We start from the raw sequence: 15722 nt of genomic DNA on the forward strand, positions 1-15722 counted from the left end.
TAAGTTTCTATTAGAAAACTTGTAGCAAAAATTAGACCCATTTTCTGGTTCGCAATTATCAATTGAGTGCAGCTTGCCAGTCGCAGAGCATTCACTGTACTTCTAAATAGTTTCGCCACGTCTCTATCAGTCACAGATCTGACGAAACTTGTACAACCCAAACAGCTGGAGCACTTATCTCATTCGACAACATGGAACATCTTGACTCTATGTTATTTGTATTACATTTTGCTTGATTTATTTCTCTGTCAAGAGCTTTTATTTAAAATAAAGTTGCGCTGATAACCGCTGAGCACTTGTCGCTTGATTACACATATATAAATATATATGCCATATATACATATATATATAGTATATATGTCTGTATAAAGTTTATCAGCATAATCCCAGCCACGTTTGACTTATGTCTGAATCTTTCGCAGCCAACATTTGTTTTGTATTTTAATGCTGGTTTGTTCAGTGAAAGAAGTATATTAGCTTTCTCTAATGAGACTTGTTTGTTATAGGGTACACGATTGCCAGATAAATTTCAGCAATGAACATTGAGAGCTTGACCAATTGAGATAAATCTTTGGAATCTAGCCTCTTTTAGGTAATCATCCTCTATAGATCAAACAAAGAAGCATTCAATTCTGAGAGATGGATTACAAAATTCCATACTGCGCCCATTGAGGTTCCACAAATAGTAAATTACTACAACTTGCTCAATTTTAAAGCAAAATACTCAAGTATAGATAACGAAAGACGATAATTTGTGAACGAGTATTGGGCAGTCGGCTGTACCCGACTGCAATATTCTTACTAATTTTGTTGTTTTCATTTCGATCAACAGAAACCTTCGCTTCTCCTTTGACATGCTAATTCAGGTTTGAGACTCGTTTGCTCGCGGCAATTTAAGATCTTAATATTCTGTTTTTGCTTACTTATTCGATTAGCTGAACGATACTCGATGTCAATCCGGTCAGTTAGGCGTATTTAGACACATATGAATGCATCTAGATGATAGATCAGTAATAAAGAACAAAACATGAATAAAAACAAAATTATGGAAACACGAAACACAAAATGCAACAAACTCTAGAGTAGCTAACCAGAGAAACAAGATTTTGGAGCGATTTTACTGTTTTCGAGAAATGTATAAACCTACAAATAAACTAAACAGTATACCGATTACAAAACATACACTAAAAAACTAAAAGAAAACGTCAAGATTTAGAAAGTTTTACAAAAATCATCTACAAAACATTTTATGTGAGAACTTCCTTGCGGTTGGAAGTGATTTTTTCAATGGGTTCTATGTAAATACTATATATTTTGTTTATTATCCATCAGCTTTGATTTGTGGCTTCATCCATACCCTACATCCACTTGTATACTTGCGCATATCCGTCCACATATGTATTCTGTTCACCTCTCGGATCAATCAAGCTTAATTTATCAAAAAAAAAAAAAAAAAGGAACAAAAAAAATTTTTAAAAAAATGTAACTCTTATCTTGAATTCTAGTTAATTTTATTAGACAAAATTTCTTTGCGTGCATTCTTTAGCTTTAACCTAATATGAATTATTTTTGGTATCACCTGGTAACACCTTTTATAAGAAATTTGTGTAGTGGAATAGATGGGAAGCAGGCAAAGCAACTTTAAAGACGTAAATCTAATTGTATGAAAATATATATGTATACAAATATATATATTTATGTATATTAAGTCAAATGGGAATAAATATAAATAAAATGATAACTAAAATATGTAACAAGCAAATATATGAGTTTTCATGAAATTCAATATAAATTTCAGCCGAGGTAAGTTGAGCATTTTATCTACATAATCTTCGCGTGGTCTTCCATATAAAAGCAATCGAAATTATCAATTTATAACAACTCATAATGTTGGAAATATTACTCATACGGCTAAGCTTATCAATCTTAAAGAATGATACCTTAAATGAGAATTGTATGATGAAATGTATAATACAAGCAGCTTATTGAAATTCAAATTGATTTGAGTCTAATTTATACTCTGTTCATAAACAATTAGAGTAAATGCTAAGAAGAATTTAAAGGAGAAACGATACAATTAAAATACTATTAGGGTAGGGTATATGTTAGTCTGATGTTTTAATTCTTATCTCTATTTTCTATATACAAATATCTGAAAATGATGGCAAACAGCTCAATTAACGCTATCTATCGCCCACACACGCACACACGTGCGCGCTCTTTCTCTCTCTTACGTTCTCTCTCGAAGAAGCTCTATCGCTCTTGCATTACGAATATCAGCAAGAAGAGAGAGTCTGAATGAGCGCTCTCTGCACTTGTTGTTATTGTTTGTTCCGCTTCTGTTTTTATCGTGCATCAACGTCGTGTGTCGTTTCGTCGTGTATTGAGACGCGTGCCGAGGGGGCTATTCGGTGCCGCCGACCAGCTGACCGTACCGATTAGCGGCATTCGCTGCGGCGCTCGGCACAATGGCCGCTCAGTATATTGCGAATCGTACTGTTAACGCCATCACGCCGCTGCTCTCTTAAAACTTTTATAGCACCTGTGGAATGTTTATTTTGAAACTGACGTAAAAGCCAACTATAACAACTATATCAAAAGCTCTTCTTTTGAGGCAAAAAAATAACAAATTTTTACTAAAGAAATACAATTTATGTATGTATTGTTTGCCTTAAAGTAATAAAATAAATTAATTTTAAGCTGCTAAAGAAATTGCGCCGTTTAAGTTAAGTTCGCTAGTTAACTCTTCCGCGCCCTCTTGCGATTAATCAACAAACTAAGCGCGTGTAGACAAACGCGTCAGTGCGTCTCTCTTTCTCTCTATATGTGAGCGAGATTGTGTGTATTGTGGAAAAATCACTTAACGCCCGCCCAGTGCATCGCTGATCGCCATATTAATGTTAATATTTATATGCAAACACATATATACATATGTTTTTATATGCATCCATGTGCGTGCTTCTATGTGTGTGCGTGTGTGTGCGTATAGCTTTGCAAATAGTAAACAGAGCTTCTTCTGTGTACAGAACGAAATGGCAATTGTATAAATTACCGGCATGTGGTCATCGCGAATATTTTGCTCTGTGGAACGCCCTTAACTGCCCACCCCAAAAAGCATCAACAAATTGTTGAGTGTCTGTGTCAGCGAGCAAATGCCCCGCAATAGAGCGTTGCGTACTATATAGACTCTAAAGACTCGCCAAGTGCAAGTTATGTTTGTTGTCGGCACGGGATTATACCCTGTAAAAGACTGTGGACTAATGCTTCAAAGACTTCAAAGAGCCTAAAATGACACTTGTTGATAGGGTATTTTGTTATCAGCCTTCAGTTCATATAGATATATATGCAGCCGGTCTTCCGGGTTCAAATCTCTGGCATTCTATGATAATTTCTTTGCCTATCAATTTTGATAACTATATCTATATTATAGTTTATTTAATATAAGCTTAAGTCTTTGACAAGGTTAGAGGCGAGACTTCGACTAGGATTGTCTTTCTTATATGCATGCATGTATATGTGCATGTAAATATAAGTCTGATCTCACTATTGAGAATAGGTCACAGAGTATCCAATGCAAATATGCCCTAAGCAAACAGTTCAAGGGTATATAACAAGTTATAAATAAACAAAAATATTTTTATTTGTTGTTTCCGAGAAATTTGCGTGGCATATCGAAAAAGAAGAAGAAGAAGCAGCAGCTAAAATTTCACATTATAATAAGTGTTTAGCAGTTCTTTCAACCGTATCTCAGAGACCGCAATTGTAGAACTTAAATACTGTCGCGCATACCTATAATTTCCATGCGATTCAAATGATATAGGAATACCTGTCTCTAGATTGACATTTTAATTACGGGTTAGGCATTTGCTATGGAGCGAGTGCTAATGTTGGTGACACGATCGTTTGTTCAGTTCTCGAGTCGAACTGTACCCTGGGCTGGGCAATTGTCTGAGCAAATATGGGCCTGTTTAGTACTTGGCTCGATCGGGGACTTAAGTTCCCCATATTTATTTATAATGTAATTCGCGACATATCAAAACAGGTTTTCGCGCTCGCTGAAAAAGCTCAGTTCATTTGCATTGTTGAGGGGCGGACTACGCACGATCAAAGAAATCTCAAAGATACATTTTGGTGGAAAAAATGTCATCATTTGCATAAGTAACGAAAGTCCAAAAAAGTTTCCAAAGCTCTACAAGATAAATCTTTAATTAAATAAGCATCTGAAGACTTTCCAAGTGCCTCAAAAGACAGAAAAAAGCTTGCGAAAAGCTTCAGCTGAATCAAGACCACAGATAGAGCCAAGGCTTAGGCTGACAATAAAACCATCAAATCCAAGTATTAGCTTTGTAGACAAGCTATTTTTAGACTCGGAAACCTATAGAATACCAGCACTGCCCTTCTGAAATAAAGACAAAATCAAAGCTCGGAAAGTTTTTTTCGTATTAAAAACACGTTCGTGATTTGAACAAAATACAGTGTAGGCTGCCTACAATGAAATTGAAATATTGAAATGTATATATATATGTATAAACAAGATATTTAAAAACAAAATTTTAATTAGTTAATTAACTTTTAAAATTAATTAAAAAACAAAAATAATTAAAAAAATAAAAATATAATTTTAATTTTAAAATTTCGATTTGAACATAGCCAGAGGCTTTATAGAGGCTTTACTCTACTTGACATATATGTGAACAGCATATTTTATATGTCAATTAGTTAGACAAACTTCTGTTTTTGTGCTACCCTCATCAATTTGCCAAGTTCAGAGTAACAACATAATGCCAGACATCTGAATCGTTAGTGATTTATAGAGAATCATCGCGAATTTGATGATGTTTAGCATAGAACGAAAATATATTAGAGCAATCTGAGCTCGCTAGACCATAAATGAAAATTTTAGTATATATATAATATATAAATGTACATATAATAATTTTGATAAGACATGGTGTGTATATATATAGTTAATTATACCTGGTACCTGGATTTTGTGTGCAGAATACCTTGTCTTATCAGAAATGTTTTAAATGGCTTTCAGTACTTATCAATATATTGACTTAACAACGATCTTATCGCTCTACGACCGTAAACATTGTCATGGGGTATGCTGTGCTTGAGATTACCCTATATGGAATTCTTATCTCTTATGTTTCTACTCGGAATTATGTTTTCCAAAAGCACTTATCATCGGGTATGATCAACTGCGTAATACCCGTTCTTAGTGCCATATTCAATTCAATTCGATATATATTGAAACCTTTAGCTGCCCACGCAATCAAGTCAGCCTATGTTTGCCTTAGATAGGCTATACTATACTTATTTTTTTATGAGCTATGAGCTAATTTTAATTGAATTTTGAGTAAAATGAACTTAAAACTATATTTACACATTTTTGATGGCTTTTAAATATTTCAATATACTTTGTGTTATAGCTAAACTTTTTCTCAGTGTACGGAGTCCCCTTCACCGCAAAGCTTTTTGGTAGAGCTTTACGGTGAAGGGGACTCCCCCATTCGGCTGATAAAGATATTTGCAGATACATATATACACGCACACACACGTACCTACACATATATGCACGAATTGGTAACAATTAGAGGGAATACATTTACTATTAAATCTGACACGTAGTATTGTTCGTTATCATAAAAATTCACTTGCTTGTATGCCCTGGGCCATGTGTAATTTTTATTACTGTTTGTATTTGCAGTTTTCGGTTGACTCATTATTGTTTAATGATAGTACACCATGATCGATTTGGAGGATTTACCCAGAATGCAATCGCTGTCACCCGTTAAAGATATCGAGGAATATAGGCCAAATCTGGCTCAACTGAACCCGAAGGTGACGAAAGCTTTTAAGCCAGGGAACGCGAAGCCAAAGCTTTTGATAAAGCCAACGGTAGCTACAACGCCAGCCATATTGCTGTCAACACCAACAACACCAATGACAACACTAGAAACGCCAACAATACCGGAAACACCAGCAACTCAAAGAAACTCATTATACTGTGGCTTTAACTACAGCTTACTGGTAAGTTTTAAATGAATGTTTTTTTAAATATATATACATCTACCTAAATTAAAAATTAGTGTATAATCTTAATTTTGAATGAGGAAACCAAATTGCGGGCTTTGAATATGTTAAAGCTAACAGAGACTGCAACACCAAAGCTTCAAGTAGCAACAGCGTCGAAAGCTTCGGAAAAAGCTTTCTGCCCTAAATCATACCACTTTTCCAAACTTTATACGCAATAAGGGAATTATTTATTCTATTTTATTCATATCATTTTCACCACGCCGCTAACTAACATTCACCTAAAAGTCGAGTACGTGTTACAGAAAGCAGGCAACTTAGCTGAAGCAGCCAATTGACAGCTCAGTCAAGCTATAACATTGCCATTTTGAGTAGTCTCGATAATATTCGCAAGCGATAACAAACTGTTAAGTGATTTCTGTAAGCTTAACATCGTGCGGTCTTATAGCAGAGACGTATGCCATAATCGCTATAAATCGTATTTGTTGTTTTAAAAGCGCGGTGAGCAGACGTCTATCAAGCGTTCGCCGAGTCAAAAAGAAATTGTGGAAATAAGAAAACCAACGCAAGTTAATAAAAACACGTTTTTGACGTGTATTTTTGCGCTGATAAAGTTAATATACGTACGCATGTAAGCTAGCGAATACGCAACGCAAAGAGAAAGTAGCAATATTTTTTCAAAGGCGAATAATAAGCAAAAGAAACCGCGTAAAAGTGCAAAACTATTGTACAATGTGCGTATATTGGTGATTGCGTTAGTGTGTGTGTGCGAGTGAGAGAGTATTCTTAACCGTAGTAACATGTAAAAACTTGTGCTTGTTTTTTTATAAATTATCTTACAAATTGACAGCTTTGCAATACACCAATAATCTAAATAAATATGCAACCTCATTGTGATGTGATGTGGTGAACAACAACAGGCTAGCAACAGTCAAAGCCACACAATTCAGCAATATGCTCTCTCCGACGCTCAGCTGACATGTTGCAAGCTGCATACAACTGACGAAATTGCTGCCAAAATAGAATTGTTTGATAAATACAGTGCTGCTGCTGCTGCTGCTGCTATTGCTGCTGATGCAAAGTTCAAGCTTAGGAATTGTTCTCGAAGTTTCTAATAATGTGCGAGCAGAGGTTGAGGCGACGGCAGCACAAAAACAGTGATAAATTTTGTATCAAATTAAAATACGTTGTTTATACTGCGCTTTTTATGTGTCTTTATGTATGCGTGTGTTTGTGAGTGTATAACGCTCTTGTTCGTGGACTACGGCTGTTGCTGCTGCTGCTGTTGTTGTTATTTTTGCCTTGATATGCATATGACAAGTAGTGTGGTGTGTTTGTGCATGTGTGTGCGTGTGTTTTGATTGCCATAAATGTTAAATTATTTTGCATTTAATTAAACGTATAAGTTAATTGTTGTCATACATACATACGTACACGCATTTACGTATGCGCTTCTATGTGAGAGAGAATAAAGAAACTAGCGGAGACGCAATCCGTGTTGTTGGTGTGAGTCACAGACGCTAGAAAATGGCGATAAAAGCAAACAATAAATAAACGTTGATGTGAAGTAAAGCAGAAAAGAATTGGCATTGCTTGACAAAAAATGAAAACAAAAATCATACATAAATAATATATGTATGTGTTTTTTTAAACAAATTACAATTTCACCACGCACGCACACATGCACACGGACACACACAAATACACGCACAGAATGCGTCTGAAGAGTGTGTAGCGTAGAGTAACAGTGACAGTAGACGATGGCAGTTAACATTTAAGCTTTACCGCAATGCAATGACAAAAAAGTGCAGACACGCATACAAAGTCAGATAAGCATATGGGGATGCAAATGTTTGTGTATGTGTGTTTCTTTCAGGCATTATAACCAAAAACACAATCGCCATTGGAAAGTGACAGAATGAAAGTCCATTGGCCAAGTTCAAGGACGTCGGGAAAAATTTAGAGCAACTGTGAAAGAAATAAAACAAAAAACAATTTTCTTAATAATTAATGTTTTTGCAGCTTATCAAATGTTAATTTATTGAACACAGCATATAAATAAAAAATTAAAGAAAAGTAAAACAAAACCAATAAAAACCGCGTGCAAATTGTAAGTGAAAATAAAAAGCTAACAATATACGTCGGCAGCGACGTCAACGGCGTGCGCTGGCGTTGAAACGGTAAAATATCATTCACCTACAGCAGCAGTTTGCAGCAAATACTGCGACGCAGTTTTTACCGTTGAAGTCACAAACAGAAACGCTTGCGCTTCTTGCGCTTGAAATTCGTGGAGAAAAAGGTGAGTGCACTGTCTGACAAATACACACACACACAGACATACACATACACATACACCCACACATATATGCATCTCACTCTCACTCATTTAGCTCGAGCTAAATTAAAGCTTATTTAGAACTACATTTGTATTTGTTGTTGTTTTCTGATTTTTGCTTGTGATGATCGAACATTGTTTTATTTTACTGTATATTACACACATACAAGCACACACACACTTGCATATTGCAGCCTTAAACAAAGCATGTTTATATCATTTTTGAATTTGTTGCTGCCCATCGACTCGACTCTCCTTGAACTTGCTTCGTCTTTTTTTTTGTGTGCGTCGTACAGTCGACCACGCCCCCCGCCCCTCGTGTCACAGAAATTTATCAAAGACCTTGAATAAGTTCAAGTTCACGCAGCCGTCGTGTCTGTAGCGTGTTTGGCTATATTTGGCCTGCTGCGTCGACCCAAAGAAAGAAAGAGATAGATAAAGAGCGAGAGGGAGGAGAAGGCGCTAACTGAGCCTGCGGTATGGGCCACCAGACAGACACCCAAAACTGAGTGTCCACATTTCGATGTCTCCATTTAAATTAAAGCGTTAGAAATTTGTTGATAGCCCAAGTTAATGCCAAACCAAATTTTAATTAATAGAAATACCTCTAAAGGTGTTAATAGAAAAGCAACACGTTGACAAATCAACTCGAATAATAAACTTCAATTACCCTTGAGCCCCTCAAGCATTAGATATTTAATAGAGATTAATAGCACAAAGCTTAACGTGGAATGAACAGTTGTTATTGCTTAAGGAGCTGAGCTTAAACCTCGTTAATGTAAGCTTTTCTTAGCCAAAAGTCTTAAAGCTATCTGCTAAACCTATAATAATACTATATAATATAACATATTTCTGATAAGCAACAACAGCTGATTTCAGCTCTAATCATGTGCGTCCGTTTCAACAGTAAGAGAACAACTTAAGTATGAATACAGACATGCATACACACATACATATGTGCATACATACATTCATATATGCAAACATACATATATATATATATATATATACATACATACACATCTACGTGTGTAGGTTATATTTAAGTTTTGAATATTCCATTACGAATGGTCAACAAATAAGAAAGTTATGCAAAAATGAAAAAGAACTAATATATATATATAATACATATATATATATATATATACATTTATATATATGATTGACTGTTTGATATGGTATATAAATGTCAGCCTAAACCTTAGTACATAAGAGGTATTATAGATAAGTCCATGTAGAACTGAGATAGTTGTTAGCTAATTAATATATAAAACGAAAGAATAGTATATATATAAATACATAGTTTATATAGTTAAATAAATTCTTTTGTTATTAAATGTGATAGCTGTCCTTACCTATATAGGAATATATCTGACTGGTCAGCTTAAGGAAATTGTTTGCTATAGTCAAGGCGGAAATCATATGTGATATATATCAATGTCTATAACTACTTCTATATTTAACTGTATAATCTATTAATACACATGTGTTTGTGTGTGTGTGTGTGTTGTATGATTATTTCCTATTGCATTTCCTTAGCAGTTTCTTTGATCACTCACAAAGCAAATTCATTAAAGTTGAAAATCATATTTGACATACCGATTAACTTAGCATATAAAGATATATATAAACTAATATTTAACCTCTGTTTCTATATTTGCAGTAAAACAATAACAACAAGCAGCAGAAGAAGAAGAATAACAAACACGAGGACATTTATTAATTGAAAAACAAAAAGAACAAGAAAACAACGAGAAGTGACCATCATTTCAGCAGGAGAATTGCGATTTAAACAAACAATTTTTGGTTTTTGCGCAGCTTGATACAAGCGTATATACATCTGTTTATATATACATATATATGTATAGCTAGATCTACATATATACATACAGATACAGAGTATACATACTCGATTGAAGCGCAGCAAGGAAACGCCATTGAACGCGCGGACGGCGCAGCCAGCGTGCTGTTGTCTGGCCGGGCGGAGGTGGAGGAGGAGGAGGTGGGTCAACAGCAACAACAACAACAACAACAACGACAAAAACAACAAACAACTGAGACGGCAACTGTCGCTTGTCAACAGCAGCAAGAATTACACCCACCCACGTTCATTTAGTCATCTGCATCTCGTTGTTAACCTCGACACCAAAAATGATCTCAAACAAAAAGGCGTATGCCATGAAGATGCTGCATCTGGCTTTGGCCTTGAGTCTGTTGCATGTGGATACGGATTACACGCTGCAGCAGCGCCTGCTGCGCCGCTGGGACGCCCAACTGGAGCTGCCCCATGGCGATGGCTGGGAGCTGGAAATGCTGCGCACGGTGCCGATGATTGAGACGCAACAGCCATATGGCAATCGCAAGGGCATGATGCCGCTGCTAGAGGATCTCCTTCACTATGATCATGATCATCCGCATCGACAGGGTGGCGGCGGCGGTGGCAGAAGCGGGGAGTATAAGTTGCCCACGGGCAGCTTTAATGCGAGCACCTTCGTCATGAATCTACACAATACGACGGGCAACAGCAGTGTTCAGACGGCTGCACTGCAGGATCTGCAGAGCACTCAAGGTAGTGGCGCCAGCTCTGGCAGTTCAGGCAGCGCTTCGGCGGCCGCCAACACAGCGGGTGGTGGAGCCGGTGCAGCGGCACTCGGCGAGATCCATATCAACACGACGAGCAACAATAACACTCTGGCAGCCTCACCTGAACTGGATTTATTCCTGTCACCTGGTCTGCTGCAGGATCAGCGTTCGATCTGGGAACAGAATCTGGCCGATCTGCACGACTATGGCGATCTACCCTACAGCAGTCCGTACGCCCATCTGCCGCTCAAGGATGGCCAGCAGCAGCCGCACAACAACAGCCAACTGGATCTTAGTCTGGCTGCCTTCCTTCATGGGTTTGCAGGCGGGGCCAATGCTCATGTTCTGGGACAGCATCCAGGAGATGCACCAAGCGCTCTAAACGACAGCACGCCACATCCCAGCATTTCCGGCAGCCTCACTGTACAGCTGCCCGAACCGGACGAAGACGATTGGCTACTGAGTAGCCTGTTCAGCGAGGATAACTCGGACTCTGAGTCTGCTGCAGGCGTGGCGAATGCCTGCGAAGTGGAAGGCTTGACCAGCCAGGAGGATCCCTTTGGCATTGTCAACGAAGTGGAAGTCGTCGAGGAGGTAACACTTAAATAGATCTTTAGTCGATGGCCATCATAGGCAGCATTTCTGATTATATGTGCGAATAGTTCTGTGGTTTAATTGAATGTGACGCCCTAATGAACTACTGAACTCTTTCAGTGACCTGTGAATCTTCAATCTATGAATGATACTATTTGCTTAGTTGATCGATGCATTTAACTATTTGATTGTTCAGCTAAGCTGAGCTAATCGTTCTACTGTTGAGCTGTTTACTATATGTTCTATTGAGCTATTTAGTTCTCTATGAACTGTAGGTATTTTATTGAACTATTCAGATATATTAACCTTAAGTAGTTCTATTTAACTATACAGAACTATGAACTATACGTTCTCTTAAGCTGATCACTTTCATATGAACCAAAAGTTCTTTTGAACTATTGTGTACTTCATGAAATATTAGTATAGAGCTTTTCATGAACTATAAGTAATATTGAGCTATTTAGATCTATACGTTTTATGAACTATTGAACTATTCAGTATTTCACAAACGTTTAGTATTTTTGTGCTATTCTGGACTTCAGGAACTACAAATTATACTGACTGTTGAACTGTTCATGAACTAAAAGTTCTATTGAGCTATTCACCCATTTACAAATGATAGTTCTTTTAAACCATTCAGTTCATTATAAACTATAAATTATAAATGAACAATTGAGTTAAAGAAATAGTTTAAGGACAATCAATCAAGACAAAATCGATATATTAGTTGATCGTGAACGTGCTGCTAGGTGTACGCATTCCGTTCCGTTACAAAATATTTAAACAGTGTCACCTACTTGAATCGACGACTTGCTAATGAAGGGGCGCTTGCCCTTCGCTTGACTTATTCGAGGTGTCATTAAAATTGACGCTTCAGTTTCACATTTTCAATTAGACAAACGCCGAAGAGGCTTAAAGCTATAGCTAGAGTCGTTTCGAGTCTTAAAAGTGAATTTTATAGACACTTTGCAGACTATATTATGCAAATCATGTTTGTCGTCAGTTTTACAGTTATATATAGAGAGAGCTATATATATTATATATAGAGCGGAACTTATTTGGAATCGACCGAAGGCAAAGTTCAGTTCTTTGATAACTAGGTCGATGGAGAATCTAGTAGTTCTGCTTAACGAGTGTTTACTCTCAGTTTCATGACCTCAAGGAATACTTTAGATATATTTCATCGATTTCTGACTGTGAGTTTCAAAGATCTTATTCATAGATAGTGAAAGCTGTTAAGAACTCTTTAATTGCAATTGTATTTTGAGTGTATTTTTGCAAATCTTTTCATCGAATGCTTAAATGCAAATAAATAAATTGATATCGCAACATTCGTCACGCGTCGAGCTTGACTTTAACTCGACTCGGCTAGCCAATTAGTGTCGCATTTCTCTAGCCACTCATTATGTATTCGAACAACTCTCTATAATACTTTGAACTATTGCCACTTTCTAAATGGCAATCAATCGGGTCACACGATGTGCAAAAGAAATTTGGCTGCTGCTGCTGCTTCTTCTTTCTTTGTTTTCGCAAAGCAATGCATTTAGCATTTATGAATATATTAATATTAAGATGTGCGTTAAAATTAGCTTAAAGATTCATCACTTATACACAAGCACACTCTAAATACCCTGTAATTGAGCATTGAGTGTGGTAGCATGATTATGATGTATATATATATATATATATATATATATGTGCGTGTAGAGTTTTCTCTCTTAGCTTTTTTGTGAACCAATGTCTCTAGTTCAGTTCATGAACTTTGCAACTTTCACACAGTGTCTAATGCGTGATAGTTTAACCTGTACTTTGAGCTGTTTCGTCGGAGTGCGTTAATGCTTCATGGAACTAGTTCCATTTACGACTCCAGTCGAAGTAAACTGAAAATAGAAATTAGTTTCCTTAGCATACAGGGTATTTCAGTGTCGACTACCTAGCTAAATCTAGTGCATTCATTTTTTATTTTTAAAAATCGGAATCTTTCGAATGCCGTCAACAATTTTTGCGGCTGCAACAAATTTCATGTATTGCAATTAAAATACTTTTTTTTTTGTATGTAAATATTTATATTCATATGCATGTGTGTGCATGCCTATGCGTGTGTGTGTGAGCATTGTATGGGGTGACTAATTTGTATTTATATGTTCCATTGGTGTTTTTCATGCATATTTTGTTGAGTTTTTATAGATCATGTCACGAAATGTTTTCCATTTGTGCATTCGCTTATGTGTGTGTGTGTGTGTGTATGTGTTTATGTATGAGATTTTCAAATGGGTCAATTAGCTGGCATTTAACGTTTGTTCTACTCGCCGCTCACTTTTGTGATTTCATTACATTTGGCTTTGATTGTTGTCCTTACACGTCCGACGATTTTATGGAACAGTTTGACTATATAGATGTCATATACGGCTTACCTTGGCTCTGCATCCACTTACAGTAAGAGCTCGCTTGAGTAAACACATCTCATGTCCTTGAAACTGAATAGTTTCCTTTTTTGCACATTCAATTGGCTTTGGTGTAAATAAACAATATTGTTTATATTGAAAATAAACAAATATAGATGCTGTGTCTTGTAAAGAGCTTTCACTGTACACAAACTCTTCCACGATTCTTCAGCAATCGAGCACAGGTCGTTAAACACGACAAAACTGTCGCTTTGTCTCGCTCGCACCAATTCGAGCACCTGTAAATTCAAGCAAGCATGTTAGTATGTGTATGTGTCTGGGATGAGGTCACAAGCTTACACTCATACACGCATACACTTGCACTGATAGCGTTAAATGTCGTCTACCTTATGCTTCGTCTTTGCTGAAGCTCTGCTAATTGTAAGCGTATCCTACACACAAAAAATAACCAAATATAAATACAGAAAAACAGAAATACACACAAAGCTGGGTGTTTTTTGTGTTTTCCCTTTGTTTGGCATATTCGCATATATTGACAGTTTTCGTTGCTCTTGTCGTTGTCGTTCTTATTTTTGGGTCTCTCCGTTGTCGAATAAATAAACTTGGGCAACAAGCGAACGAAGCAGCAGCAGCAACAGTCAGCGAAGGTTTCGTTGAACTTCGCTTTCTGTGTTGAGTTGACGCTTCAGCTCGTTGCACTCGTCGCAGCATTGCTGCAGCTGCGCATGTTATCAAATTTATAACTGTTGAATAATGCTCATGTATATTAACTCATATTGTATACCGGTTACATCATTTTCACTTTTTTTGTTCATTTGCATTAACATTTTATACATTCAATTATTTTCCCTTTGTCCGCCCCCTTTTTAGCTTGTCGGCTGCAACGGGCTGATAACGTAACATATAACGCAAACAGCTGTTTTACCGGCATTTTTACACACCACACTTTATGAGTTATTCTTTAATTCAGCGCGCTCTCTTGCTCTCTCAACTAAGCGCCTGCTCTTCACCACACCGCTGTGAACTCAACATGCTGGCAACATTTGTTGCTATAGACAACAGTACGCAACATGTTACTGAGCAAAGTATCCTAGCTAAGACAACAACCCAGGTCGTTTAGCGCATTTTCAAACCATATTCAAAAGCTTCTGGTGAGCTTTTTTAGCGATGTAAAATTAGGTGTAACAGCGCAAAGATACTACGTATTGCGCAATTTGATAATTATTATACAAGTAATTAAGTACAAGTGTTACTTATTTATTGAAATCATATTTGGTTTTGCCAAAAGGTTTTATTTTTTTGCCTCTCGCGTGCTTATCAGCCATCCAAATATGTGTGCCTATTTGTATAATTCATTTTAGAACTGCTCGCAAAACAAAACTTTATCAATTAAAGTAATCAAATATTTTATGGGCTGCCGCTGTCACCGTGTGCTAATCAGCCGCAACCCAGACGAAAAAAAAAAACAACAACGATAGGGCCTTTCGATCAGTTCGACAATAAGGCAAACAAACTGTTCAGTCTGCTTAATGTTCATTTCGAGTGTTAAACACGTACCGCTGCTCTATAAAACGGGAAAATAAGAAGCAACAAATTATTTTTGAAAGAGAAACACTTAAACATTTAAAATTTCGCCATGTGTCTCAACGAGGAGTACAAGCATATGCACACCTATCTAGCGGTTCGTGTTCATCAACTTTCTATATTCACATAGCAAAATGCTAAATGTTGAATTCGAAAAAACAAACGCAAATTGAAAAATCATT

At 36.7% G+C, this 15722-nt stretch overlaps 1 protein-coding gene across 1 annotated transcript in view; it reads left to right on the plus strand.

Annotated features, from left to right (window-relative positions):
• The first annotated feature begins 10439 nt into the window (after positions 1 to 10439).
• The window catches only part of LOC111598321 (segmentation protein cap'n'collar), a 35064-nt gene continuing 29781 nt past the window's right edge, over positions 10440 to 15722 (plus strand). Inside the window, exon 1 of the mRNA XM_023313518.2 lies at positions 10440 to 11551. Coding sequence (XP_023169286.2) covers positions 10526 to 11551 — 1026 coding nt within the window. The 5' untranslated portion in view covers positions 10440 to 10525. The remainder of the gene's footprint in view (positions 11552 to 15722) is intronic.

This window comes from Drosophila hydei, unplaced genomic scaffold (assembly GCF_003285905.1).
Source record: "Drosophila hydei strain 15085-1641.00,03,60 unplaced genomic scaffold, DhydRS2 tig00008119-arrow-pilon, whole genome shotgun sequence".
NCBI lineage: Eukaryota > Metazoa > Arthropoda > Insecta > Diptera > Drosophilidae > Drosophila > Drosophila hydei.